Source organism: Drosophila mauritiana, chromosome 2L (genome assembly GCF_004382145.1).
Source record: "Drosophila mauritiana strain mau12 chromosome 2L, ASM438214v1, whole genome shotgun sequence".
Classification (NCBI taxonomy): Eukaryota; Metazoa; Arthropoda; class Insecta; order Diptera; family Drosophilidae; genus Drosophila; species Drosophila mauritiana.
This window is the reverse complement of record NC_046667.1, coordinates 8746481-8773950: the sequence shown is the minus strand read 5'-3', so window position 1 is coordinate 8773950 and position 27470 is coordinate 8746481. Positions and strand designations below refer to the sequence as shown.

At 39.6% G+C, this 27470-nt stretch overlaps 7 protein-coding genes across 11 annotated transcripts; 5 read left to right on the top strand and 2 right to left on the bottom strand.

The window, feature by feature from the left end:
* Positions 1-11: 11 nt before the first annotated feature.
* Positions 12-2110, bottom strand: LOC117150710. The gene is made up of 3 exons (XM_033317726.1): positions 1707-2110; positions 1362-1647; positions 12-1295 (listed from the first exon to the last, which is right to left on the bottom strand). The coding sequence occupies exons 1-3, from the start codon at positions 2108-2110 to the stop codon at positions 51-53; spliced, it is 1935 nt and encodes a 644-aa protein (XP_033173617.1). The 3' UTR covers positions 12-50.
* A 175-nt stretch (positions 2111-2285) lies between these two features.
* Positions 2286-4401, top strand: LOC117142930. Its single transcript, XM_033307234.1, has 2 exons — positions 2286-2692; positions 2750-4401. Exons 1-2 carry the CDS (start codon positions 2286-2288, stop codon positions 4383-4385), a joined length of 2043 nt encoding a protein of 680 aa, XP_033163125.1. The 3' UTR covers positions 4386-4401.
* Positions 4402-5647: 1246 nt separating this feature from the next.
* Positions 5648-11043, top strand: LOC117148980. 3 transcript variants are annotated; one of them, XM_033316700.1, is made up of 2 exons: positions 5648-5815; positions 8999-11043. In XM_033316700.1, exons 1-2 carry the CDS (start codon positions 5716-5718, stop codon positions 10558-10560), a joined length of 1662 nt encoding a protein of 553 aa, XP_033172591.1. In that variant the 5' UTR covers positions 5648-5715; the 3' UTR covers positions 10561-11043. The 3 variants fall into 3 exon arrangements, with proteins under 3 accessions (XP_033172591.1, XP_033172593.1, XP_033172592.1); XM_033316702.1 differs by lacking the exon at positions 5648-5815 and adding an exon at positions 6586-7166 and having other exon boundaries at positions 8999-11041; XM_033316701.1 differs by lacking the exon at positions 5648-5815 and adding an exon at positions 7881-8915 and having other exon boundaries at positions 8999-11042.
* Positions 11044-13293: 2250 nt separating this feature from the next.
* On the top strand, positions 13294-20893 carry LOC117145847 (glycoprotein-N-acetylgalactosamine 3-beta-galactosyltransferase 1). Of its 2 annotated transcripts, none has more exons than XM_033311665.1 (4): positions 13294-13515; positions 18982-19154; positions 19233-20122; positions 20181-20893. In XM_033311665.1, exons 2-4 carry the CDS (start codon positions 19112-19114, stop codon positions 20412-20414), a joined length of 1167 nt encoding a protein of 388 aa, XP_033167556.1. In that variant the 5' UTR covers positions 13294-13515; positions 18982-19111; the 3' UTR covers positions 20415-20893. The 2 variants fall into 2 exon arrangements, with proteins under 2 accessions (XP_033167556.1, XP_033167563.1); XM_033311672.1 differs by lacking the exon at positions 13294-13515 and adding an exon at positions 13580-13724.
* A 179-nt stretch (positions 20894-21072) lies between these two features.
* On the top strand, positions 21073-22402 carry LOC117145910 (dTTP/UTP pyrophosphatase). The gene is made up of 4 exons (XM_033311768.1): positions 21073-21206; positions 21263-21507; positions 21667-21813; positions 21870-22402. Exons 1-4 carry the CDS (start codon positions 21117-21119, stop codon positions 22015-22017), a joined length of 630 nt encoding a protein of 209 aa, XP_033167659.1. The 5' UTR covers positions 21073-21116; the 3' UTR covers positions 22018-22402.
* A 1-nt stretch (position 22403) lies between these two features.
* On the top strand, positions 22404-24541 carry LOC117145889 (argininosuccinate lyase). 2 transcript variants are annotated; one of them, XM_033311745.1, is made up of 4 exons: positions 22404-23325; positions 23678-24078; positions 24135-24437; positions 24528-24541. In XM_033311745.1, exons 1-3 carry the CDS (start codon positions 22497-22499, stop codon positions 24414-24416), a joined length of 1512 nt encoding a protein of 503 aa, XP_033167636.1. In that variant the 5' UTR covers positions 22404-22496; the 3' UTR covers positions 24417-24437; positions 24528-24541. The 2 variants fall into 2 exon arrangements, with proteins under 2 accessions (XP_033167636.1, XP_033167626.1); XM_033311735.1 differs by lacking the exon at positions 24528-24541 and having other exon boundaries at positions 24135-24505.
* A 33-nt stretch (positions 24542-24574) lies between these two features.
* Positions 24575-27017, bottom strand: LOC117145902 (tetraspanin-6). The gene is made up of 5 exons (XM_033311756.1): positions 26953-27017; positions 26716-26822; positions 25537-25725; positions 25281-25451; positions 24575-25203 (listed from the first exon to the last, which is right to left on the bottom strand). Exons 2-5 carry the CDS (start codon positions 26794-26796, stop codon positions 24718-24720), a joined length of 927 nt encoding a protein of 308 aa, XP_033167647.1. The 5' UTR covers positions 26797-26822; positions 26953-27017; the 3' UTR covers positions 24575-24717.
* Positions 27018-27470: the final 453 nt, after the last annotated feature.

Sequence of the window (27470 nt, the reverse complement as noted above, 5' to 3'; positions counted from 1 at the left end):
GAAGTAATTAATATAGTTTCAGCTTGTTTTATTGAACTTCAAGTGTAGTTTTACTCTATTATAGCTCGCAGCTTTGACAAGCAAACGCAATATAACTTTTGTATCTTATTGTTAACGCACTCTGAATCGGTGCCATACATATTAGTTCGACTGATGAGCTCCACATTCATCTGGAGCTCTTCGCTCTGCTTATCGTAGAGAACGGTGGCAAAGAACTCAGCCAAATTCTGATGAACTTGAAATTTGGTATGGTAGTGTCGCATTCCATTCTCTAAATCTACGTCCTTATCATCCATTCTTACTTCGGTGCTGTTGACTACCCTCAGTGTGAGATTGCTACACAGATTCTGCAGATTATGGTAATGAAGGTATTTGTTCATGCGATCAACCACCAGATTGGCCAAGCGCCAAGTCCCTTCGTCTTCCGTGACTTCCTCGTAGTTGTGGCAAGTACAGTAGGCCTCCGCTATGGCAGCCTCCGAGCAGCTTCGATTTTCTGGCAATGGGTAGAATAGCGACTGACACTGGGGGCAGTCGTAGGACCACTTGGTATCCTCCACCAATGCTTCAATGTTTATAATGTGTTTCAAGGTATTGTACAGGTCGAAGTTGGAACTCAACCGATTCTGATTCTGGGCGAGAGCCTCCACATATTGGGGATATTTCTCACGGAACCAGGGTGGCAAGTAAATAAACATCATGGGCAGACGCTCCTCTAGAAAAGCTTCCTTCGTGTACATAAGGGGACCGAAACGAGCTCCATGATCCGAGAAGAATATCATTATGGTATGCTCGAAAGCCCCATCCTTTTCAAAACTGAGCAGATCTTCTAGGATCTTGTGCTGCATGGCCGAGAGCATAAATAAATCATCGTGGCTGTAATGGTTCGTCCAAAACATGCCCCAAATAGGACGATCAGCAACGTATCGTTGCATAAACTGGCGGCAGTAATCGAAGATATAGCTGTTGGCAAGTCGACGCCCCAGGCAGTATTTCATTATGCAACCAGGGCAATATTGGACAAAAGTCTCATTTTCCAGGGCGGTTAGAAAAGGTCGAAAATAATAATCCGTGGGCTTCACTGCGAAGCCTGGCTTTGCATAGTTGAAGGTATTTGAGTGCTCCTCATCTTCAGCATAGGCCGTCAAATAACCGTCTTTCTTGAAATCCTTCCATATGAAAGGTATTTTATCCAAACATCCATCAACATCCGTATTACAAATTTGAGTCTCTGCCGACTCGGGGGAAAAGCCAGTTAGCATAGCGAATATGTTGGGAAATGAATTATCCGCCACCTAAATTATGATTATTTGAAATAACTTTTTAGTAATAGAATAACATAGAATAATACATTTAATGACCTTGTTGTAGCCCATCATTTCGTACCATCCCGGAGACTTTAGGAACTCGTGTACCATGGGCATCATCCGACGAAGATTGGTCCTTGAGACGGTATCTATGCCGTACATAATAACACTGGCCTTTTTAACTGGCTTCACTTTCTGTGGAGGATCCTTGTATTGCACAAACACGAAGGCATCTTTTTGAAGGACTCTCGTTTCGTCAGCAGTCCTGCACTCCACCAACATCCCTTCGACATCCGAGGGCACCAAATGGTTCTGACTGATTTTTGTTCTCTTACCTTTCCTGTATTTAACGAAACAAAATTGTTTAGCAAACCTATCTCACGTAAAACACTCCATTACCCGTCGTAATGCTCCGCTGATTGACCATAAATAATTTGCTGATAAAAACAAGCAAAGTCATTCGCTTTTGACTCGGAGAGCTCATGAAGTACTTCCTCATTTGTATGGAGCACATATTGATTCAATATTTTATCGTAGTGTACAGAAACAAGATCACTTTCATTTGTGCACGGTATAAATGCCTTCGGGTGATTGATTTTCAGAAACTCCGCATTAAAGGGATCCACATAACGCATTTTACACTTTCCGGATTCGACATAAAATCGTTTTTCCACTCCCTGATAATTCTCAGCACTAAACTTTTCATCGAATCTTGCGGAATTCATGCTCCACAGGCATATTAAGGTTACAGCGAGAAAAGTCAAGATAAGTCTTTTAAATGAGTATGAAATAGACCGGGCCATTGCAGGTTTTTCAGTCAACTAATAACTTTCAATTACCTTCAAAAACTGGCTAGGCTACCGGGAAGAAATGGATTTCACGGCGAGTTTTGATTTTTTTATACCATTTAAATCAACACGTTAAAACGAACTGGCATGCAGATTATGTGTGAAATATTTAGTTCAGTTTGGAGTTAGGATGGAACCCTATAAGACGCTGCTTTTCATTATACCCTTATTTCTAATAAGCCATTTGTCTATGAGTACGAAAAGACGGCCAGTTCTTCGAAACTCGCAATCTACTCAAGTCGAGCATGAGCACTATATCAAGACATCAGAGTGCCATATACCATACATAAATAAACCATTAAAAAATGAAAAACGGAACACCAAAAAACAAGACAAGATTTGTTCCAAAGATGAAAATTTGATAAACCTTCGTTTCGACGAGAAAACCCATCAATATTTATTGTATGTAAATGATCATGTGGCCCAGCTAAAACTAAGATCGATGGAAAAGAAATCTGCCAACCTGGTTGGATACAATTGCAGTTATCGTGAGATTAAAAGGGTAAATCGCAGCTATATTGTCGATGAACCTGTTGTGTATGTATGCTATTTAACAGATCGTAGGTTTAAGATTTAATATCTATTTTTATACAGCCTTGGTGAGGATGTTACATTTTGGGATGGCTATATTGTTCCCCGTACTGTGGAGGGCATGCGTGCATCCTGCCGAAATGAACTGGCAGAGGATCTACAATCAGATACTTTTGCCCTCGTGCAAACTCCTAAGACATATGCACCACTTATTTCTTGGCACCGCATACCGAGTGTTATAATGATTGGAATCGAAGGCATTTCCCAGATTAACTTTCACCGCAACTTTCCTCTTATGTTTAATCATCTAAAAATGCAGGACTGGTTCAAGATGGACGGATACACAAGAATTGGTGAGAACACCCAGTCCAATTTAATGGCTGTGCTGACTGGCTACAGTCCTCACACTTTGATGAATCTCAAATGCGACTCGAGTGGAATTGGTTGCCTCAAAACTGTTCCGCTGATATGGAAGCATTTCAAGAAGAAGGGTTTTATCACAGCCTACGGCGAGGTAATGTCCGATTTGACAATGTTTGATTCGGAAAAGTATGGGATTTTTGAAGGTACTATTGACTATTATGCTCATCATAAGAATCGTCAAAGTTGCATTGGTAGGCGATTTAATAGCAAAGATATATACGACTACTGTGAGGAATTTTTAAAACGACATGCAAACGCCTCCCGTCCATTCTTTGGAGTTTTCTTTGGAAACGGAATAACCCATAAATCTTATGATAATGCCAAAATACAAACTGAACTGTTGGATAGAGTTAAGAAATTCAAGAAAATGGGTATTCTTACCCAGTCAATTGTGATCCTATTCAGCTATCCTGTGCTGAATAACTTTTCTAAGGAAGATTTACCAATTTTGTATATTTGGCTGCCTCCTTGGTTTAGAGCATTCCGTCCAGAAATTGTTCAAGCATTGAGGATCAATAGTAAACGTTTGACTTCTCCATACGATCTTCATCTTACACTGCAACACCTATTGGAACTGGGAGAACGTTGGCCACGAGCGGTGGACAAGCTGGTGGATTGCCCCACTTGTCAAACCCTTTTTGCTCCAGTTCCCGAAAATCGAACCTGTTCAGATGCTGGCATAGGAGAATCCCAATGTCCGTGTGATAGCTACAAGCTGCTTAGCTCCAATCAGATGAAGCAATTGTCGGTGGGAAAGCAAATCGTGCGCAGCATAAATGAATTCCTTAACCATCACAACTTGCAGGAGCTGTGCCATAATCTTACACTGAAATCAGTCAAAATAGTGTTGCAACGAAAGGACAGAAAATTATCAAGTGGCAGCACCTATAGAGTATATTTCACTGCCAACCCAAATAACGCAGAATTTTCCACAACTACCCGCTACGATAACAAGCGTCAAGAACTGGAATATATAAATGTGGAGTCCATAAACCGATTGAATAACTATCAAAATGACTCGAGTTGCATGCGGAGATTGCGAGGCAGAAAGTTTTGTATATGCAAGAGCCAAATACTAGAGGAGATTTCAGTAACCGCTAAGATAAATGTGAATGGACAGAAGGAAAGTAAGCTAGTGGAAAATCCCAGTACTTCAGAGCTCAAAAAATTAATACCGAATAAAAATAAAATAGATGATAGTTTATATGAATTACCAGACATGCGAGAAAACGATCAAGACATTGAAACATTGAACATTGAAGTTATCTCGGTGTAACTAATAATAAATTCAGTTCTCTAACAAGATTGGGTTATATACTTTTGGGTTACAATCCAAGTGATTTGAACAATATAAGCTTAAAGCTCTAGGTGCTATCCATATATCAACGTTGTTAGAACCAGGGTTATCTCACTTTTACCTTCTCAGGTAAACCTTGCTAAAAGCAATCTCAGATAGTGCACGCTTACACAATCATACCCATAAGATACTGAGTTCAAACGACAAATGATCCTGGAATGGGACAATTTCATTGCCTTGGCTTCACTTTTTTGAAAACTTAATTGTTACATCTTATGTTAAGATGTCAAACTCATTTCAATATCCACAATATGTGTCTTTTTGGACTTACATATATTGACCTATAAAATTACAATAATTTCTTAAATCTACAACCAATGTAACACCTGGGAGCAAATAATCACACACCCATATTGAATTAAGCCTGCATTTTTAATGCAAAACTTTCCACCCTTACAATAAAATAATTGACAGTAAGATAAAGATAAGATTAACAGTGCCGTAAATCCCTAATTTATTTGATATCTAGAACTCTCAAGTCGCTCATACTAAGCGGGATGCGTCAAGAAATAATTTTATCTTTGTTTGCTTGTAGGTGAAAAATGACAGGTGTCACACAACACTGAAAAACTTCGTTGTCGGACACCGGAAAATAAATTTTATATCTTTTTACAATGCTTTTAGCTATGCCATTAGTTTGTAAAGCGGAAATGAAAGCACTTATCTAGTTCTTGGGACTGTGGAAGTTGTGCTGGGTCACATATTAAATATCCAATCAATATGTCGAATCGTCAGATAAATTGATATTTGTGCCTAGGTTCAGAGCCAGAACTTCTGCCTCATGATTAGCCGCTTATCATTTGGAAGGCTGTGTTTTGTCTACTTATTAACATTGTTTACTAATTCATTATGATAATGGGCCGTCGGCGACTATCAGTATCAGTTCAGATGAGGACAGGCACCCCCGAGGCACAGTGGCGTAATTTAAAGTTTTGGTTGAATGTGTTTCATTTTATATTTATATAAATTATAATGCAGTTAATTAGGACTTTAACTTTAAGGTATATATAAAATTGTTTCTTTTTTTTTTAGATACCTTTTATTGAATTCAATTTTCGCAATGTTTTTTGCTTTAATGGACCACTGTGCGACGTCTGTTTGGACTAAGCGTCATCGTTATCCCAAACAGTTGGCTCTGTCCCGATTTGGATTATATTCATTTCATTAGTTCGCTGCGATAATTCGCAGCCGTCGGTTCAGCTCTGTCTTCATTTTCAGTCCTTTGAAGAAATTTAATTTAATATCCAGCATGGCCAACAAAAAGATGTTCAACAGGACTACCTCAGTGAGTCCTGGCCAGTTGCATTATTATCACACGGATTTCTACTACTCAATGCCGGATTTGAATAGTAAGTATTGGGGGAAATTAGATGCAAGTTGTCCTTTTATAGGCTAAGGAAATCTTGGAGCTATCATATGTTTGGTTAACTTACATATTAGAAAATCCAAAAAAAGAAACTTAAGCTTTAAATAATTTTAAGCTCAAAAAATGTATTTATTAAATACGTTGAAGCCACCAAATATTATTCCTCTTAAGTTTTTATTTCTCCCCTTTTTTATTTTAAACTACATATATTAATTACTGTACGTTTTCTTCAAACTTAAATTAAATATATGTTACACAAGTTACATTTTTGTAAATGCTAACCAAATAAATTAAATTAATAAATAAAATAAATCATAAATCCTTCTTAATTTATTTTTCTCAATTCAAGCTTTATGTTCGTCACAATCGTAAATTCCCGCCTTCAAGTTAGCCGAGTTTCCAACCCTCCTTTTCACCGCAGCCAACTTCACTTCACATGAGTTTCCCGAGAAGTATTTTTCTCGTTCTCTTAAGAGAGAGCAACCAACCACTACTCAAACAAATCTTAATTATATTTCACTCTGACTTTTTGTCCTAATATTCCTTCTTAAAATATTAAAAATAAAACCGATATTTAATTGAAATGAAAACCAAATTAAGAAAATCATTCTAAACTTAAAATTTTTAATAAGCTTAGGAATTTATTTTTTGTATACGAGGTGGAATTTCTTACAGTGCACGCTTAAAACAAAGAGCACAGAGAGCGTATACAGTTGTTTGGGGTAAAATTTCCACTGTAGCAGTTTCCCGTCTCATTTGTTGGATTGCTTTGTAGTGAACTGAAGCGTTTTGTTGTTCCGCTGTCCAGTCTGGTGAAAATTTCGTGATAATAATGCTGGATAAATATTTAAGCATTTGGAAAACGGGGTAAAAAAGTCTGAGTTGGGTGGATTAGACAATTAAAGTGACCCTTTATTTATAAACATTCCTCGGACGTGTTTCGAAAACAAACAAAGATATGCGGAAACAAAGTGTTAATGAAAGAGTGAAAAATAGAGAGAGAGTGTCGCGATAAGCGGTTGAGCGAGATAGAGAAATTTGTTGATTAAAATGTGTGTCAAAATAAAACATCTAGCCGCTTGAGCAGTCAGTTGCTTCTGATAATAATCATGGGAAGCGGCACGTGTGCTGAGGTTCTCGGATTTATAAAATATTTAAACGTATGCATTCTTCTAATTTTGGATATATGCTCACCTGAGCGACTTTGTTAAACCGCAAATAGCAATGCAAACAAACTAATAGAAACTGAAATCGACAGCTACATGTGAAATTCACAAATCAAAACGCAATTGTCATCCCAAAGATATAGAACAACTATAGGGAAGATACGGAATGTAAGTGCCAATCCAAAATAAACAAACAAGAATAACATTTCCACAGGTGTTTTGCATTTCAAATGCATATTTCCGTGGCGGCTACAAATCTTTTTCAAAACCGGAAAAAAACCGGCTACGCTTATTTCAAGGATTTTCGCGCTACACTGAAGACAAATGCTTGTGCTAAGAAACGCACTTTCAATAGAAACCTTGGTTAAAAATAAAACTACAAAAGAAGCAAGTTATAACACTCGGTTAAAAAATGTACATTGTTAAGTTAAATTATCTTGAAACCTCAGCAAAACAATATATAAAGCAAAATAAAATATAAATAATTCACGACATACATATGTATGTGTGGTCATGGGAAAGACCCGGGAAAACCTGACAAAGGAAAATGAAAACCGGCAATTGTATGCAGAAATAGAATGAATAAGAGAAATTTACCTAGTATATGTCTTGTAACATCTGTTAATAACAAGGCTGTTAATTGTATTGCTGATAAGAAAAGTTTCTGAAAGTAGGGCACCAAAAGTATATACAATCACTCGTAATTTATTTATTGAGCTGTTATCAGTGAACGTAAAAAAAAAGTTTTAAATACTTTTTGGCAACTGTTTGGTTACTAGAAAATAACATTATTTCGAATTGTTTCGATATTTCTTTGTGCTATCTTAATGTAGTATTTAATGTTGTGTAATATATGATTTTCTTAGATTTGCTAATTAAGGTGTTGTAGTTTATTTGTTCTTTATTCTTCTCCCAAAGTCTGTGAATAACAGCGAATCGTTGATAAGCTGTTTATGATACTGTTTTTATCTCGAAGCACATTTCAGTCGGGTTCAAAAAGCACTCGACAAAAACGTGACAAAGAAGCACAACTCGTGTATGCCATAAATTCTATATTTATGTCACATACATGAATTTATTTATTCCCGATCACAACGCGCTGACGTCGATAAGACCTGACTAATATTAAGATCATTTTATATGGGAAAAACAGGGCTTATCACTGTTGGCATCATTAGACGGGCGGTAATTAGGTAAGGCCCTGATAAGCTACAAAAAACTATGCGCAATCATGTGAGATTGCAGAGCAATTAAAACTACATACGGTACTTGTCAAAACTAAGTTAACAGACGATGAAATATTAATAACTGTGGTAAACAGTGTTTTATTTAAAAATGAGCTATATAAATTATTTGTATTCCTAATCAGATCTACAAAAAGAATGCCAATTTAACAGATAGTTTTTAACATTTATATTTTAACTTCAAAATAAATCTCCTATGAACCTACCGCCCTAGAAAATGAGACCGCTCCTGGTCTAAATTTTTGCTTGTTAACCGCGATAAGCAAATCTTTTTCCGCAAAGCCCAGTAATTGAAGGGAATGATCCAGAGTCGCTGGTCGCTAAACATCGATCAAACATCGGCTGTCACTTGGCTGGCCATCGATCTGAGTCTGCCAATTGAATCTTGTGAATAGCTTAGTTATACACTCGGCCAATATCAACAGTCGTGTTGGATTGTTGATACAATCTCGCCTCTCACAAATACTCCGTTGAACTTATAAGATCGCAAGGAGGGGGAGGCGTGAAAACATGCCGCTTCCACTCGCTCAGACTAATTTGATAATCGCGCAATCAGACAGTGTACAACAAACCTGGCTGGCAATCAGACGTAGTCGCAGGAAAACTATTTCACAGTCAGGGGAACAATTTTAAGCCGTCAGGATGCAGCCGTTAACGGAATATCACTTTGAAGGTGCCCCGACATAATATAAAAAAATAACCTTTTTCTATATCTCCAGATAGTAATCTTTATCTGTTTTCCATTTGTATTTGCAGAAACCCGCAAAATGCACGGCGTGAAAAGGGTGCTGGTTTTCTGCCTGATGATTGTGATACTGCCGGCCATCCTTATCATTATGCCGCTGCACTTGCGAAAGACGGTGTTTGCCGACGTCATCTATCCCATGGCGGAGTCCGATATCATTGAGATTCGGGCAGGAATCTCGTCGATCTTCTGCTCGAAACACACACTGCGCATGAACTCCAATTTCAACGCTTTCCAACTACGTAATAAGCCGGAAATTGCGACGAATCGCAAGCACATTAGGCTAAAGAAGTCTATGACACTGCCGGATGATACGCTGGAGTACTGGGGCTTCTTCTTGCTGAAGGGTGCCAAGGTGCGAGTGAAATTCTGCTCCCGCTACGATGGATCCCGCATCCTGATCATCCATGGCCACCGGGAGCTTAATCTTTGCGGTCTGACCGATCACAATAAGAATAAGTTGGGCGCCAATTATGCCAAAGGCCACGAGCAGGTGCAGGTGTTCTTCGAAGACAATGTGGAGATCACGGAAGAGAAGGGCAACCAGGACGTGCTAATGGAGCACGAGAACCACGGCGGAGAGGATTTGACTGAGGATGTTTCGCAGCCGCAGGTGGACATACCTGTGAAGCAAAACCATTCTATACAGCCTAAGTTAATCAGGAAAAAACTGAAAAAGGGCACAATTCATCATGGCGAACATGATATGCATGCTATAACAGATTTGCAAGGATCCCACCATACGGAACACATATTGAATCACCACGATCACAGCTCTAATTCTCCTGCACATCACCATAATAGTACTGCCCATCATCGGGAGCACAGTTCGAATATCACAATCGAAGAAACTAGTCGCAATCACATACGAAATGAAGATTTTCCAGATCAGAATTCGAGTAAGACCCATCATAGTGCGGAAAGTCCGCCTCATCGGGAACGTCTCAAAAGACACAATAGGGGAGCACATAGGAATCAGAAGAGACAGGATCTTTACGATACGCTTTATAAAAGGTCAAAGAGGGAGAATGTCTACGATCGAAAGACGATCCACGGAGGAAATGCCATAAATTTTACGGAAACCGACGAGTCGAATTCGGTGTCCAGCTTTGAGACAGGACTATTTCAGTGCTTCAATGGAATGATCCTGCTGCAGGAGTTCTTCAGGCCAAAAAATGAATGCTCAAATCCCCACATAATGGACACTTCGCCCAACAAGAGTTCCATGGTGGTGCACAACGTCATCGAGGATGGGTACTACTATTACATATTCTACAGCGATAACGATCATGTTCAAAACGAGATCCACGCCATATTCGATATTTACAAGCCGACGTATCAGTACTCAAATATGAGCGAATCGCAAAGCTGTCTGAATACCACAAATTGCACATTCAACATCAGTTTCCTTTCGGACGAGATCGTGGTGGTGGAGGTTCCCACACGGGATGGTATCGAGCACGAGGAGGACGATATAACCAACCTGATCTCCACCTGTCATCCGCGCAGCGAGATATACGCCATCTTTCCCATTACGGTGCTGGTGCTGATCCTTTGCTGCTCCTTCCTGTAGTCCTCTTGATCCAATATTATTAATATACTATTGTGATATTTATGGTGAGGTAACTACCGGGTGATATACTCGCTTGTGAGTGTGTTAACGTTATGGCCGGCCCCAAAACGAGAGCTTTTAAAGTAGCCATAGAATATTCCATATCGGTTATACACACGGAATGAACAGTCTGAACAAATCGTTATCAATATTCGTAGGTTTTAAGGTGAATGTAGCCTAAGAAGCAAGCATTTTTAAGTCTACATATGATAAATGCGAAAATAGTAAGATAAAATATGTAAATTGTATATCGTGTACAAATAAATTTAGATACCAAGTAATTTTAAGATGGAATTGTAGTACTTATCTATTAATTCAATTATTCTCATTTTATAAACGACTTTGATCTTTTTGTTTACCTTATCGTTAGGTTGATCACATTTTAAAGACAATTCTTATGTACTCATTTGAAGCGGATTAGTTTTAATGCTTTTGTTGAATTTGTATAAGTAATTTGAATTTTAAGATAATTTCCATTAGTTTTTAAATAAAAATAAAATTGATTGTAATCAAGCGTGGTAATTTTTCATTTTATCCTCAATGTCGACACTTTAACGTTGCCACAAAATATTTTTCAGTGGCTTCAGTTTTAGGACAGAAAACAATTTTGTTGATTTTAGTTATTTTAGATTAATTTACACACCAGTCAAAGCTAATATGCCGATAATTTGTGTGACTCTTTTCCTAATTTGGCCACGGGAGTAATGCAAATATTTACATACAATTTATGTACACATGCCTGGAAGAATTGAAAGGAAAATAACATTGTCATTAAAAATGAAATAATTCACTGTCTAGTCTTTTAGTTTATACACTCAATTGAGTAGTGTAAGAAAAGTGCCTTGGATTATCCGATTAAAATAGTTTCATTAGAGTAAGTTATAAAAGAAAACAATAAAATAGTTAAAACAGTATTCAGTGAAAAGACTTATTTTTAAAAAAAAGGGGGAAAAAAAGAAAAGTCATTCAAATTTAGCAGATAGTTGGGAACGTCAGCGAAAGAAAGCTGATTGCTACGAATCTAAAGTTGATCTACATCGTATATACTTTTAGTTGTGTAGATAATATGTAAGATTACAGTAAAAAAACTAAGTTAGTCTGTTATTTTTATACCCGTTACTCGTAGATTGAAAGGGTATTCTCGACTCGCTGAAAGAGGTGTAACTGATCTTGACACACCGCATTTTTATTTCAAAACATCACGCAGACACTTTTTTTGATTATTTAATTTTTATCTGCCAGGTCCGCTCTATTTTTCTTTGCGGGTTTTTTTTTCTAACGGGTATCTGATAGTCACGGAACTCGACTGTAGCGTTTAAAAAACTGCGGGGTTGAACGCTCATTCGTTTCTCACTAATTAGAAGACAGAATTTTGCCCTTATCAGAATTGTAAGATAATGCTAACAAGAAATACTATCTTATCTGAAGCGATCGATTGCAAAAAGTTATATGAACTCATTAACCAGCCTCACATCAATAAATATTTATTGAATGCATGCGTCACCAATTGCATTAATTTAAATTTCTGGGTTTAAAAATACTTAATGTATATTCACCATTTTCAGCTGACATGCAGTTACCTTAATAAATTTTCAAGTAGTCTATGTTCAGGTTTCGAATATGAAGTATTAGAAGTCTTTAGCATCACAGAAGCCGGTTGTTAATGTAGATAACGAATCAAACAAAGACGGTTCTTAACGAGTTAGCGCGTATAGATAACTTGTTTAATTACAGTCACGAATCGGAACAATTAATATGTTTTTGGAAAGATCAATTATTACTCACGTAGAAAGTACTATCTCAAATTTTTAACGTACAATACAAAAAATTTTTTGCATTCAAATTTAATGTTAGTTTAATTTTCTCATACCACCTTTTGGCCAAAAAATGTGGCACATCTAAAATATTTGTACTGCTCAAAAGCATACCTAACTATCCCTATCACAATTTTAATGACTTTAAAAAAACAAAATTTTAAAAAATTTTCGTTAATTTTATATTTTTTTCCTTTCTAGACTGCATTTTTTTTAGATATTTCTTTGAGAAAGTAATATTCGAAAGAGTGGACTCACACAAATCTTAAAACCAACCCCAAAAACAAACCCTTAAGATAGTTTCCAACAGCTGTTTTGCCAAATATATAGTGACTAGTAGCGAGTGATGAGAGAGACAGGCCATTGATAAATCGAAAAACAAACCATTTATAAATACAAACTATCTACCTAGAATCTTTTAGTTTAATATAAGTTTTCTTATAATTTCCAAATCATCACTCTCGCTCTTTATAGAAAGCCGGTACCGGTTTACACCCCCTTTCCAACACACTCATATAAAAAGAACAGCGAGAGAGATAGAGAGTGAGCTTTGGCTCTCACCAAATTCTGTTGATTGCACAGGTAAAAACAAATAATTAGTATACTGCGGTAATTAAATTTATTTGTTGAAATTTATTCTGGTTAAATACTAAATAGTTCAAAATACTTATTGGGAACTGATATTATAAATAATATATTTAATAATACTTGGTGTAATTAAATTTGAATTATTTAATTTATTTTGCACAGCAATTATAGCTTCAACTTCGATGGTAATAATACTTATTTTAATTTATAACTTTGAACATTTTCTTTTCAGTGTACTCTCTTCTCGTTCTCGCTCGTGCTCAGTTTAAGAATTCGCGGCAGTTGTTTTTGTTTGTCCGGCGCGTTCGCTTGCTTCACTTATGCGCTTGTCGAAAATCAAGGAAAGGGCGCGGAAAATAAGTTTAATTAAATATTTCGAGTGGCTCGACTAACACAGCAATTAAGCGAATGTGAAAAACGTGAAAGCAGTTGTGAATAAAACGTACTCAACGCGAAATTAAAAGCTTTTTGGGAGCGTCCTGCGATGGAGAAACGCGTGAGGAAAAATCAATTCGTAAGTAAATGGGCGACGCGGAAAACGGTGATTTAAAAATCAACTGAAATGAAACGCGTGCGGAATTTACCTGAACGGAAAACCTAATCGGTCAGCAAAAATTGCGTTTTGTGCCAAAACAGAAAGCGCAATAAATATAATATACAATTGCGCATATGGTGTATGTACATAGAGTGCAAGAAGAACGTGACAAGGAAGAGCAAACGAAGGTGAAGAGTGTGAATAAAACCAAAACAATAAGAACGAACAAGTTTAAGCCACTGTTACGGCAAGTAACGCACGAGAATATACATATGCACATATATTGGTTTCCAACTGGAAACTGAAATTGACTAGAAGGAAGTGGAAGGAAGAATCGCCGCTGACGGCCCTTCTTCCAGTCCGGCGAATCACACTGCCATAGCCCCTTGCTGCAGGATGTTAAAATAAGGCTAATGAAGAAAATAATTGAGAACAATAAAAAAACAGCTAAGCTCTTTCCTAATATATTAGTTAACTCTGATCCTTTGCCTTTAAATTATAATATTAATGCAAAAAGTTGAAGTTTATTGAATTTAATGTTCTGTTCCAAGTGTGTTTGAGTCATTTAAGGCGACATAATCAACTCTAATATGTTATCTGTCTGAGGGTCGTTGGTCTTGAGTATTTTTAAAAACTCGCTAAACACAAAGGAATATGTTGATAAAGAGGCGAGAAGTGGCTTCCAAATTCGTGGTGTCTTATCCTGGTGGTTGTTGTTGTCACTATTAATGCAATGACATTCCCCAAACAGCTGCAGTTCGTTCTCTCGCTCTCCGGCTCTCTTCAGTTGTCATTTCCGTTATGCCCTGCCATGCACTCAGACCTCCCGCTCCATGCCCTTTTGCATCCGGGGGGTGAATTAACTGCAGCCGAAACGCATTTACTTTAATTTATTTGTGGTTCCAGTGGGCGTCACTTTCTCTCCCTCTCATTTTTATCTCGACAGAGAGAGAGAGTAGCACATGTCATTGTGCGTGCATTTGTGTTTGAATTTCTCGTCTCTGCTCTCTGATTAGCCTCCTCTTGTTATTGTTGCGGGATAATTCGTATGCAGATTGCACCTAGTGATTGCCATTCAAATTCAACTGATAGTGGAAGCTGGAATTTGCACTATAAAGATACATATGGTTGTTCTTCCTGCGTCAAGTGGAAAAACAGTAGCCATTGCCATCTGTCATTAAAATAATGAACTATCATAACAACATATGGGACTGAATATGCTACTCTTAAGTTGTTTTCTTTTTCAAGAAGATAACTATCTAGTACATGAAATTCACCTATCATCAACTCATAGTTTTCATAATTATGAATGACTATAAAACATTTTATCTAATAAAGATCCTTACAGAGCTCCTTACTTAATCTATTATTATGTTGTTTTTTAAAATATTCAATGTCAAGTCAAATAGTTGGTTAATGCATCATGCTTGTATTGGATGTATTTGATCTTAAATGTGTGTTAATTCGTAAAGCCAAAAATCTGAATTTGAATAGACTAACCCAATAACCTTAAACCAGCTGTGCCATGCCCCGCGGGCTATACTATAGAATATTGTTCAAAGAATAAGATTTAGGTGAATAGAGCTATACCTATTCATTAATCAGCAATCAATTATCTATCAGCAAAGCCTTTTAATCAATATTTAATTAAGAACTCACATTCCGACTTTTCTGCTTATACATTGCTTTTGTCGATGTCGTTTGAACAACAGAGTAATAGATATTGTTAATTGGGACAGAAAATAATAGTTACTTGCGAACTCTTATAGATAAGCTCTCCATAAAGCACAAAAAAGTTAAGGAATGGAATTTATTAAAGTTGAACCAATGGCATAATCAGTTTTTTTATAGGGGTATTTAACTCGCTCGTTCGTTCGTTATATGAATCATATTAATATTTCCATTTTTATGTGCTGTATTGTACTACAACTCGATAAACAAAGAAACTGAGTTTTAAAAACGAATGTCATGTTCCTTTTTGTGCCTGATAACAATTCCGCAGTCCAGTTCCACTTTGATAAACAGCTGCCGACATTATTGTGCCAGTCCTTACTGTATTTTTTATCTGAAAGGGAAGTTACTGAAATAAAACTAGAACCATAGAGCCACAACATTTAGTACTTTTAGTACTTTTGCTTACACGGTCTCCAAAAATAAAATACAATAACTGAATTGAAATATTTGCGGGCTCGCAGAGCGTGGCTGATTTTATTGACCGCAGATGAAAAGCGTCCAAACAAAACAATTGTACAATTGGTTTGGTTTCTGGTTTTAGTTTGTCTTTCTGGCCCATTCTGTTTTTATATTTTTTTTTGAATTACGATGAATGGACTGTCACGCTAGTCTGAGTATAGGGCAGCAAAAAAAAAGGCACTCTATTAACTGAATGACATAATAATAAATTTAGTTTAGCTTAATTTCTATTAACAGGTGCTCCATTACGCGCTCTCGATGAATTAGTTAAGAACTTGATTCTTATTATTAATATTTAAATGTTTTACTACTACTACATAAGTTGACTTTTACAAAAACTTAACTACAATATTAAGCTGGTTTTGAAAAGCCCATAAATATAGTTATGCTTATCTATGTGAGTTATGATGAGGTAAACGTTTTATGTCAAGGGTTCTACCCACACATTTAGAGACTTTTTCGAGCTTTACAATGCCACAAAATATATTTCTTTTATTATCTGTGCAAAGTACTACCTTTTTGACGAGACAAACTGGTGTTATAATGTTTTATTATCTTTGGCTTTATCTGAGTACGCCACAAACCCCGAATTTTCAAAGATAACAACTGAAATACGTAATTGCACGAATAAAGCTAATCACCATGGATATCAAATAGATCACTGAAATAGAATTGCCAGACAGGATGAATTATATACACGTTCATATTCGTGCTACCGAACAACATGTGATTATATAATTTTCTTTTTTGCTCGACAAGTAATTTTTCAATTGGCCGCTGCAGTGCATGGGAATAGTTTTGGATCGGCAATGGATCTAATATTAGAACATTTGTAAATACAATATTTGCAACGATTCGGCAAACTTTTGTTTGTTATTCACTCCACGCAAATCGGGCATCCCAAAAGCGAATCGAATCTGCTCGGTAGACTACAATGATAAGCAAAAACGCGGTTAAATTGCGTTTAATTGCTATCGTACATTAGATTGGAGCGGCGCTGGCGGTCTGACATGTTGTTCATGCTTAAATTTAATTAATTTGCAATTACAATTGCAATTTCCATTGCAATTGCCATTGCAAAGCGCCAAGCAAGTCGGGCAAACACACTGGTTGGTCTCTGATGTGCCACCCACACAACCTGGCATTGCATTCCCAGTTGGCAATTGATGATTGGCTGGGCTCAGGGGTCTATCTCGGATTTTCCAAATCCTTGACCTGGTGACTGCACATCCTCGGTGCGAATTGGTCTGAAGCTGTCGAAGTCATCGATGCGCAGCGGAATGGCGACGAGCTTAGCCAGGCCGTAAACTACGGCTAAACACAGGAAAATGGTCAGAATCACTTGGCTGTGCGGCACTAAAAAATACAAATTGTTTATAAAAACTTGCTTGTTAAATATATTAAATCAGAGCAGACCCTTGCTGGTTAAACATGGAAGTTTAGGACTAGACCATATCATTTTTAACACACTTTACACTTTGATGACAGAGTTCCAAATGAGATATAAAGTCAAATTGAAGTATCGACTTTAAAAAGCCACCAACTGATCAAACAAAAGCTACGCCTAACTATTCATACATACAGTGATCCCTAGTAATAAAGGCAAAAAGTGAATAACAATAGCCCAGAAATGGAATGAATTCTATACAACTACGTTCAATACGCCCCATATGTTTTGTTTAAACTTTTAAAAAGTATTGTAATATACAGTGTCTATAGATACTATTTTAAGATAGGTATGTTATTGCCAGGAATGGGCACTTGAAGTATGCTATAGCATTGATATGGGCAATTCCCCGAAATCAATATCTGTGTGTCGCAAATAGACTATAGGTCCGAAATTATATCGTGGCCAACGGAAATTGACCAAGAAAATACTATTAGCACATCACCGATGTAATCTGCAATGGAAGTTGGTGATAACAACTAATAATACTTTGCTGATAAGTTGCGGCTGTGTGGAAAATGATAAGAGCCGGCCATGATAATGTCCACGCCCATGTCATTCACCGAAAATCAATTACCAAAATGCCCATGCATATCTACATGCATTAGCAAGGCCCTTTGCTTGCTTTACTTTTATTTCACAGATAAGTGGAAACTACAGCGAGAAACGAGAAGAGAAACAAAAGCGTAAATTGCTTAAAAACCATCTGCATTTCGGAGTTCTAGCCGCACTCATTAACCAAGTGGCGACTCGTTCGGTTGCAGAAAAACTGCAGTCAAGATTGATTTACTTTGGTTGGCGCAGCTGGTTTGCATTCGCCTGCTGGTCTTGCTACCAATTTAATTGTTTTATCCATGCAAACAAAGTTATTAAGTAAGTGCTAAACAAAAGACTCACTAAACAATGACTGCGACGTGATAAAACAAAGAGATTTTCGTGCTCGAATCGAAGATTTAATTGTTCTAACAAATGTGACGACTGCAAGTAATTATTCGAATATAAAGTTTATTTTTGGCCACTAAATGAAGTCATTCTTTTATGCACTTACACAGCCATTAAAAACATAGTTCTCTTAAATCAGTGACTTCTGGTTGAAATATAGTTAATTAATTAACATTAATTAAGTAATTATCACTAGTTGTGTGCCTAGTTCAACGACACCAACGAACACCATTCAATCATATTGGTTTAGTACCCGTTTAGCTCATCGTTAACTAAACAAAACTGCGAAACTAAAAGGAACCCATGTCGAAAAAGTTATTACGGTGTCAAAAGTTTAATTGCGTTTCTATTTGCACTTTGCCACAGAATAGGCAAAATACTTGGTGTCCAAAATCCCGTGAGATTCTCAATGTTGTCCGCTAGTTTTATGACACAAACTCGAAAATAGCAAAATATTCTTGGCGCAGACTCTTGATTTTTTTTTTTGAATTTTTCTTTTGCAATGTTTACTTACGGCGAAAAGGCAACGTAGTGCAGTAATCTCGGAAGGAAAAAACGCGCAGACACGTGCAAAACTTAAAACGAGCAAATATAGAAAAATTAAAATGTTTTCTGAAATAAATATTTATCAGCAACGTTGCTGCAGTTGCAGAATGCAACTCCGAGCGGCGGCAATTGTCACGTTTTGCATGAGATTAACACAGTTCGAGTTAACCGGGCGGAGGCGAGCCAATCCGAGCCGAAACAGCCAGCTCCATGCTCAGATAGTTGACACAAATGACCGAGTGCAGATGCGTTCCGAAAAACGCAACGATTCGTTCTAAAAATACATACACGTGGCTAATTCACTGGCTCTATTGCAGAAAATGTAAGGAGAAGCCGCACCGGAATTCCCCAGCCGAAGAAACGCAACCAAAGAAGCTGCCAGTCCTCACAAACGGATCCTGAAAGTTCCTTCCACCCACAGGCCAGTAAACTCAAAACTAAAGCCAAATGACTGCCAACAGTTTGCTAGGAAGGTCCATACTCAATGAAGGTGAGTAAAAGTGCAAGAAAAGCTAATGAAATGATTGTGAATAAACATCCATATTAATTCAGTCTACATTTTCCGCAGGACGCTCAAACAAGCGATCATTTGTGTCCCTGATTGTGGGCCTGATCGTGGGCTTCTGCCTGGCGGAGCTGTTCGTCTACTCCACGCCGGAGCGAAGTGAATTCATGCCATACGATGGCCATCGGCACGGCGACGTGAACGATGCCCATCACAGCCACGACATGATGGAGATGTCCGGGCCGGACCAGGATGTGGGTGGACACGAGCACGTGCACGAGAACTCGACCATTGCGGAGCGACTGTACAGCGAGGTGCGGGTGCTCTGCTGGATCATGACCAATCCGAGCAACCATCAGAAGAAGGCGCGCCACGTGAAGCGCACCTGGGGCAAGCGGTGCAACAAGCTGATCTTCATGAGCTCCGCCAAGGACGACGAGCTGGACGCAGTGGCTCTGCCCGTGGGCGAGGGTCGCAACAACCTGTGGGGCAAGACGAAGGAGGCCTACAAGTACATCTACGAGCATCACATCAACGACGCCGACTGGTTCCTGAAGGCCGACGATGACACCTACACGATAGTGGAGAACATGCGATACATGCTGTATCCGTACAGTCCGGAAACTCCAGTCTACTTCGGCTGCAAGTTCAAGCCGTACGTGAAGCAAGGCTACATGTCCGGCGGTGCCGGCTACGTTCTCAGCCGGGAGGCTGTGCGTCGCTTTGTGGTCGAAGCCCTGCCCAATCCGAAGCTGTGCAAGTCGGATAACTCGGGCGCTGAGGACGTGGAGATTGGCAAATGCCTGCAGAATGTAAAGGTGCTCGCTGGGGACTCGCGAGACTCAAACGGTCGGGGTCGCTTCTTTCCATTTGTGCCCGAGCACCATCTGATTCCATCGCACACGGACAAGAAGTTCTGGTACTGGCAGTACATCTTCTACAAAACGGATGAGGTATGACCAGAATCAATACAAACAATACACCTGCTAAAACTAATACTTACTATTTCAGGGTCTTGACTGCTGCTCGGACAACGCCATATCGTTCCACTACGTCTCCCCCAACCAAATGTATGTGCTGGACTATCTGATCTACCATCTGCGACCGTACGGGATCATAAACACACCCGAAGCATTGCCCAATAAGCTGTCCGTGGGCGAACTGATGCCGGAGATCAAGGAGCAGGTGACGGAAAGCACAAGTGATGGGGTCTCCAAGAGATCCGCCGAGACAAAGACGCAATAATAGAGACACACGGGTAGACTCCTACTGTACATATAGCTTTTGTATATATCAATAGATAATTGTGTAATCCAACACGATGAATCGCTACAAGCTATCCTAGCAATGCCATTACCACTTCCATAAACCAACTTGATGTCCTCGGTCCATTTCTTCACATCCCGAAAGGTTTCGTTTGGGCCCCACTGCGGAGCTCTTTCCTTTTGTACAAATACCAAAACTAGGTATAATTTAGTTATGTTACTGTAGTTTGTAATTAAGTCTAGGTTGTACAATTATAAAGTCATCACTAATAGGTCGCATTTACTATTGAATTCTGGTTTTCCGTCACTGAGTTGGCCATTACGTGTTTATGAGTCGCCTAAGTAAATCCTATACATATGTAGTTGTATATTTAATCTCTTTTGTGATTGAGATTATTGCGTATTATAGATCTTAATATTCTACGTGTATTGAATAAAATGAAAATGAATTACAATGTATTTTTGATGTCTGAATGAATTTTAACGCAAGCGATGTAACTGGCCAAATTTTAAATTTGAACTGCAACTTAGTGCTATCGATTCATTTGCGCCGTCAAGATAATAATATCGGTGCATGTCTCAGCTAGTTGGTATATGTTATCGTATATCGCCTTATCGTTAGTTATCGTATCGCCTCCCATCTCTATAACACATGTTTTGTTTGTAAATAAAATAAGTAATAATGTTGGCGCCAATTAAGCACTTATTAGGGAATTATCGCATAGTCTTAGCCAGCGGCTCTCCACGGAGACAGGAGCTGGTCAAGATGTTGGTAGGTTACATCAGAAATCGAAATCCATCCAAGACATAACCGATTACATTTTTAAGGGACTCAATGCCGAATTGTGTCCTTCGACTTTTGAGGAGAACTTAAACTTGGAGGACTTCAAGGAGTTCTCGGATTATGTCGAAGCCACTGCTCTGGGAAAAGCCGAGGAGGTGTACTCGAGATTGAGCTCCACGGGGGACTCCAAAAACCTAATTGTCATAGCCGCCGATACGATGGTCACCTTGGGAAAGGAGATCTATGGAAAACCCAAAGATCCTGCGGATGCTATACGCATGCTAACCAAGTAATGGCCTTTCCATTTACATTATTCTATCCTGCGTCAGAACTATTAGCATGAATGATTCCTTGGATATATAAATACTGACGGAACTATTGAGGAATTGTTATACAATAGTTGAAGGAATAAGTTCTTGCTATAATTCTATTTTTAATTTTCTTGTAGTCTCTCTGGAACCTCCAATCGCGTTTTTAGCGGCGTTGTGCTGAAACATGCCAACGGTATTCGAAAATTTACGGACACAGCGGACGTATACTTTGGCGATCTGCGGCCAGAACAAATTCAGAGCTATGTGGACTCTGGAGATCCCCTGTAAGCAGCTAATATGGAAGATATAATGAGCATTAGTTTTGACTTCAAAATTGCAGAGATAAAGCTGGTGCTTATGGCGTCCAAGGACCTGGAGGCGCGCTCATCCACCGGATCGATGGGGACTTTTACTGCGTCATGGGTCTGCCCCTGCATCGACTGTGCTGTGAACTAAATAAGCTTTTCCTAGAGGATCTATCCTCGTAAAAGCTGGTGTCATCGTCGCCGTCATCATCACAACCGAACTATCCGTGGTTTATGCGGCAACAAGCGTCAGAGGCTACACACACTCCAGCGATCTTAATCTTGGTTGATAAGCGGCTATATGTCTCCGACGTTGAGGGCCTGTTTGCTCTTTTTTAGCCCAAGTCAATTAAAAATAAAAAATCATATAACAGCGAGCAGAAGAATTATAGTACATTCTGTACGAGAGAACAGGGAACAGTGGTCATATTGCTTTGAAATTTTTCGAAAAATTTAAACTCCGTATTGACCTAGATTTTATAGCTTTGTATTAGTTGACAAATAGTAAATATTTCATATTTATCCATTTTTAAGCAATCTGTAAATACATGGTTATTTTTTAACTTTACTTACATTTACACTTTTTACTTAACGTATTTGTAACTGAAACTACTGTTCCCACTGAGAGAATCTCGCTTTTGGCGTGCCCCAATCATTTAAAAATGAGCAACTTTTGTTTTAAAGATAACATGGCTGTACGACACAATGAAGTATCTGCGAGCAGCCCCAGTAATCAAACAACTGTTGCGCCAATCGGATCCATCATGACCCAGATCCCCGAGAGCTGCTATAAGATGTGGGGTGGTAGGTTCACCGAGGGGCCGCATGAGGCTCTCCATTCGCTTAATAACAGCCTGCCCTACGATTCGCGCCTCTATGCGGATGATTTGGACGCCAGCAAGGCGTATGCAGAGGCACTCCATCGTGCTGGTCTCATCAACGCAGCCGAGGCGGATAAGTTGGTAAAGAATCTGGAGCTGTTGCGATTCGATTGGATCGAGGGAACTGTGAAGATTCTACCCGGTGACGAGGATGTGCACACGGTGAACGAGCGATTGCTGGTGGAGATTACCGGCGAACTGGGCCAGCGGCTTCACACGGGCAGAAGCAGAAATGACCAGGTGGTCACGGACATGAAGCTATGGCTTCGCAAGGCCATTCGTGAGACCTTGGGCCGGCTGAGTCGCATCATCGAAACTGCCACCAGGCAGGCGGAACTCCACCTGGGCGTCCTCATGCCAGGATACACGCATCTGCAGCGGGCCCAGGCCGTTCAGTTCTCCCACTGGCTGCTCTCGCACGCGTTTGCCTTAAGGGAAGATGGCCAGCGCCTGGTGGAGCTCAGGGATCGGGCGAATGTCCTGCCCCTTGGAAGTGGCGCTCTGGCGGGAAATCCCCTTGGCATCGATCGTTTGTGGCTGGCTGAGAGGCTGGGATTCTCGGGCGTCACAGCCAACAGCATGCACGCCGTGGGAGATCGAGATTTTGTAGGTGAGTCTGGTGTGAGAAACGCCCACTTAAGTCATTTCAAAGTCGTTGATAATGGATTTTGGTTCGATTGATTTCTTATCAGCGTACCGCTCCACTTTTGATTATTCAGGGGAGACACTGATAAGTGGGGCTGGTTTAATTGCCCAGATTAAACAAAAAAAGAAAAGTTGATTACACCTCTTGGTTTTTGGTTATTTTCCTACATAACAGAATATTGCTTTATTTTAAATTTTGTTTAAATAATTAAATTGCATTTCAATGGAATTTTTTACTTTATTCTTTAAGAGATTAAAAGGTTTTGTTAAAGATTAAGGATACTTTAATTAGAATTTGGTCCATATCAACCTTCTAGTTGACTTCATCTACTGCTGCTCTATGGTGAGCCTGCATCTGTCCCGATTGGCGGAGGATTTGATCATCTACAGCACCAAGGAGTTCGACTTCATCCAACTGGCCGATGGCTTTTCCAGTGGCAGCAGCTTGATGCCTCAGAAAAGGAATCCGGACAGCTTGGAGCTGATTCGCGGCATGGCCGGAGTGATCACCGCCAATCTGACGGGCATAATGATGACCATTAAGGGCACTCCTTCCACCTACAACAAGGACTTGCAGTACGACAAGCAATTCTGCTTCCAGTCCTTCGACAAGCTGTCCCAAGTGCTCGAGGTTACCGATGGTGTCCTGCAGACGATTCAGGTCAAGCAGGAATCAATGGAGGCGGCACTTAGCACAGACATGCTGGCCACTGACTGGGTAAGTACGCCCAAAGTCTATATTTGAATCAAATACATTACATTCCCTACTTACAGGCCTACTATCTGGTGAAGAAGGGGGTTCCTTTCCGCCAGGCGCACCACATCATCGGTCGCGTGGTCTCGGAGGCCGAAAAGCGCGGAGTGGAGATCACTGATTTGCCACTGGGAGATCTCCAGACATTCAGTCCTCTATTTGGATCGGATATCGTTGCAGTGGCGGACTACTCCAACAATGTCCAGCAATACAATGCGATTGGTGGAACCGCAAGTAGCAGCGTCGTGGAACAACTGCGATTGCTCAAGAAGTGCGCAAGGGATTTGGCCAAACAGTCCTAGGTTACTGTGACTATTTCTATGGTAAATCTTGGCTATATTGAATCGCCTTGTTTTACATATTAAAAATATATTTTATATTGTCTTCTTTACTTCTGACTGAAATCAATATAGCTTCTGCAACGGTATAATATAGTGTCCTTTATAAAATACATTCACCATACCTTTTAGCAGGTAGTATAGGACTACCGCGTTTATTTCGTTTTACTATATGTTTAGTTAACAAATTAAAGAGTTACATTTACAAGGGGATCCCTTTGGGAATGCTATACGGTATAAATATGGCTTCGATCGATGTCGCCGCCTAGTTAACGCTGGGGCTCTGGGGCGTGTAGGTGTAGGGTTCGTGGGAGCCCTGCTCTCCGTTGTCCAACTGCTGATAGCCGGTGACAGCGGAATTCTGGGGCGGAGCCATCTTTCCGCCGGAGATGAGGACGCCGAGGCTCTGCTGCAGCTGCCAGCGGCGTGCCTCGCGGATGGACTTGTTGCGGCGCAGCGTCTTGGCCAGCATGAAGGCGCAGAGCACGCCGAGGAGCTGGACAAAGGCTACAGTGGTGGCTCCGGTGGCAATCAGCATGGCGCTCTGCGACACAATGAAGTTCATCTTGCGGAAGCAGCCGTAGTCGTAGGTCTCCATACAGGTCATCTGGGTGGAGTCGTTCAGACTTTTGGGTTGATTGCCGCAGCATGAGTTGGGCACCACCACGTCATCGACTCCCAGAGTGGAGTTCGCATTGGCGGATAGGTAGTCCTTCCAGTCCTCCGGCTCATTAACTCCGCAGCACTCAAGCTGTAGTCAAGAAATGCGTGAAATTATATTAAGATGCATTTCTTTTTATTTCCCATATTTAGGGGTTTTGCACATACCATAGATTGCATGAAGTCCACTCCAGATTCCACGTAGGGATCGTGTTCGTACTCAGCCAGGGCCTGGTTCATGGTTCGGATCAGCATGCCCCTCACCTGCGATTGCATCACAAAGGCGGCGATGGCAGCAGAAACCTCGAGGATGAACACCAGGAACAGGCACACTCCGTACTGGAAATAGGTGTCATCATATTAGCACAGCACCCATTTAAATCTCAGTTTTAATTTAAAACACATTTTCAGTTATTTCTCTTACCAGATTAATGACCATCACACTCTCCTTGACGGCTCCATAGGCCCCCAGGGTGGCCACTGCGATCAGAATGAATCCGATGGCAATGAGGAGTGCCGGTGGCGACGAGAAGTGTCCATCGATAAAGAGGCTGAAGTCGCCGAAGATGGTCTGGATCGTAGTTCCCACCATAATCAGGAGGATGGCGGTCAGCTGGGGGCGGAAAATTGGAAACGGGGTAAGAAATCGTTGGGAATTGCATGTCAAATCCAATTTGTGAAATATTCAGTGTGACTTTGTGAGCACATGGAACGCAGTTGATTTTCAGTAAGTGCATTTATCTATTATTATGTTCATTCTGAATGATCAAAAATGGCGAACTAGTTTAGTTTCTAGTTCTAGTAATTCTAGTAACACTTTACCGTACTTATATTGTGCAATATATATAGGCGAATAATAAATCATGTTAACTTCCTAATAATAAAAGTTTGTTATAATGGATTGGTATTGTTAGGTTTTTAAAGCATGCTTGCCTCAACTCATTTTACACACTAATGTATTTATTGGCTTGTTTTAAAGCATATATGTTAATATTTATTGTAGATCAACAACCAAGTTGAGAAAACATTTATCACCTGTCCCGGAAATACACATGTACATTGTTGCACCCACACTATAAAAAGTATTTTGGTCTGGCTATCTTATCAGCATGAGTAATTGTTAAAGTGAGTTATCGTAAGGAATGGTGAAATATGAAATAAAAATATTTTTAACCGATATTTGCGCTAGCGTAATTTTTAAATTTAAGATTTTCTTTATACCTAATATATGTGGTTGTCACGAATTGCTACCATAGAATCTGAATTAGTTTTGATCTAGTTGGTATTCGTTCTTAGAAAGCAAACAAAAAACAGTTGGTAAGAGAAAATGGTTCTTGACCTGTTTCTCTTTCCCTGCGATTTCCCAGTTCGCTCTCATTTGTGTTTTCCTATCAGCGACTTACGTAGGCGCAAAACAAAAAATACTGAGTGCTACACCCACACTCATTTAGCTGGACGGGATGATAAGACTATGTGCTCTGTGTGATAAAAAAAGGCAATCGCAGAAAATGGAAAATAATCCAAGATGGCGGAACCGTGATTCATGGGTGGCATTAATGGAGGACTACGATCCGGGATTCAGTAACAAGGATCATCTACTCACCGCAAACATGAAGCTCACGATGATGAGCATGTACTTGGCGCACCTCATGCCCGAATTCAGCTGCAGTTCTCTATTAGCCATTTCGCAGTTTCTCGCTTGGATGTCAGCTGCAATTTGTGAAAGTGTTAATAGCAGGCCGATTTCGATATATAGTATACTAAGTATAGTATAGTATCTTATAGTATAGAGTATCGCTCGCTTTAATTTGACGACCGCCCGACCCGGCAGTGCACGTACTTTAACTTTTGCTAGTCTCACTTGAACTGAGTGGCAAAACGGTTAAGGCAATCGGCCAAGTCAACTGCCAACCAGCCGTCTCTCTCCCACGCTCCGAAAGGGGCCGTCCGGCCTTGCCGCCTTCTCACTCCCACTCGCTCTGACACTGCGAGAAATTCGAAGCAATATTTAAATACAAATTTTGTCAAATACTATTATTAGCTTATTGATTTGAATATTTCCATATTTTTCAATGTATGTACGTAGCTGAAAATCGCTTCTTGTTGAGGGTATAAATAAAGAATATAAAATAAATAAATATATGGAAACATTTAGTTCCGAAACATTATGAATATAACCCTGGAAGCGCAAATATAAAATTATTAAATCCCATTTACTTTTTCAGTGAACTTGAAACACGTCTACTCTCTGGAAAGCTTTCCAAGCGACCGTTATCAGTTTGTTATGGCTCATAGCCTTCCAGTTAGACAAATATATGATAAGATAACGATTTCAGGCAAGTTTTCGCCATTAAAGGG

What these genes read in the sequence shown, in the direction of transcription:
- LOC117145910 (XM_033311768.1), top strand. Translation starts at nt 21,117, where the DNA reads ATGTTGGCGCCAATTAAGCACTTATTAGGGAATTATCGCATAGTCTTA. An exon ending in GCTATACGCATGCTAACCAA is followed by an intron (nt 21,508 to 21,666) that starts GTAATGGCCTTT and finishes ATTTTCTTGTAG; the next exon opens with TCTCTCTGGAACCTCCAATC. An exon ending in GTGGACTCTGGAGATCCCCT is followed by an intron (nt 21,814 to 21,869) that starts GTAAGCAGCTAA and finishes TCAAAATTGCAG; the next exon opens with AGATAAAGCTGGTGCTTATG.
- LOC117145847 (XM_033311665.1), top strand. Translation starts at nt 19,112, where the DNA reads ATGACTGCCAACAGTTTGCTAGGAAGGTCCATACTCAATGAAG. An exon ending in AAGGTCCATACTCAATGAAG is followed by an intron (nt 19,155 to 19,232) that starts GTGAGTAAAAGT and finishes CATTTTCCGCAG; the next exon opens with GACGCTCAAACAAGCGATCA. An exon ending in TCTTCTACAAAACGGATGAG is followed by an intron (nt 20,123 to 20,180) that starts GTATGACCAGAA and finishes TTACTATTTCAG; the next exon opens with GGTCTTGACTGCTGCTCGGA.
- LOC117148980 (XM_033316700.1), top strand. Translation starts at nt 5,716, where the DNA reads ATGGCCAACAAAAAGATGTTCAACAGGACTACCTCAGTGAGTCCTGGC. An exon ending in CTCAATGCCGGATTTGAATA is followed by an intron (nt 5,816 to 8,998) that starts GTAAGTATTGGG and finishes TTGTATTTGCAG; the next exon opens with AAACCCGCAAAATGCACGGC.
- LOC117142930 (XM_033307234.1), top strand. Translation starts at nt 2,286, where the DNA reads ATGGAACCCTATAAGACGCTGCTTTTCATTATACCCTTATTTCTAATA. An exon ending in ATTGTCGATGAACCTGTTGT is followed by an intron (nt 2,693 to 2,749) that starts GTATGTATGCTA and finishes ATTTTTATACAG; the next exon opens with CCTTGGTGAGGATGTTACAT.
- LOC117150710 (XM_033317726.1), bottom strand. Translation starts at nt 2,110, where the DNA reads ATGGCCCGGTCTATTTCATACTCATTTAAAAGACTTATCTTGACTTTT. An exon ending in TCAGCGGAGCATTACGACGG is followed by an intron (nt 1,648 to 1,706) that starts GTAATGGAGTGT and finishes CGTTAAATACAG; the next exon opens with GAAAGGTAAGAGAACAAAAA. An exon ending in AAATGATGGGCTACAACAAG is followed by an intron (nt 1,296 to 1,361) that starts GTCATTAAATGT and finishes ATCATAATTTAG; the next exon opens with GTGGCGGATAATTCATTTCC.
- LOC117145902 (XM_033311756.1), bottom strand. Translation starts at nt 26,796, where the DNA reads ATGGCTAATAGAGAACTGCAGCTGAATTCGGGCATGAGGTGCGCCAAG. An exon ending in TCGTGAGCTTCATGTTTGCG is followed by an intron (nt 25,726 to 26,715) that starts GTGAGTAGATGA and finishes TTCCGCCCCCAG; the next exon opens with CTGACCGCCATCCTCCTGAT. An exon ending in GTGTGATGGTCATTAATCTG is followed by an intron (nt 25,452 to 25,536) that starts GTAAGAGAAATA and finishes ACCTATTTCCAG; the next exon opens with TACGGAGTGTGCCTGTTCCT.
- LOC117145889 (XM_033311745.1), top strand. Translation starts at nt 22,497, where the DNA reads ATGAGCAACTTTTGTTTTAAAGATAACATGGCTGTACGACACAATGAA. An exon ending in GGGAGATCGAGATTTTGTAG is followed by an intron (nt 23,326 to 23,677) that starts GTGAGTCTGGTG and finishes TCAACCTTCTAG; the next exon opens with TTGACTTCATCTACTGCTGC. An exon ending in ACATGCTGGCCACTGACTGG is followed by an intron (nt 24,079 to 24,134) that starts GTAAGTACGCCC and finishes CCCTACTTACAG; the next exon opens with GCCTACTATCTGGTGAAGAA.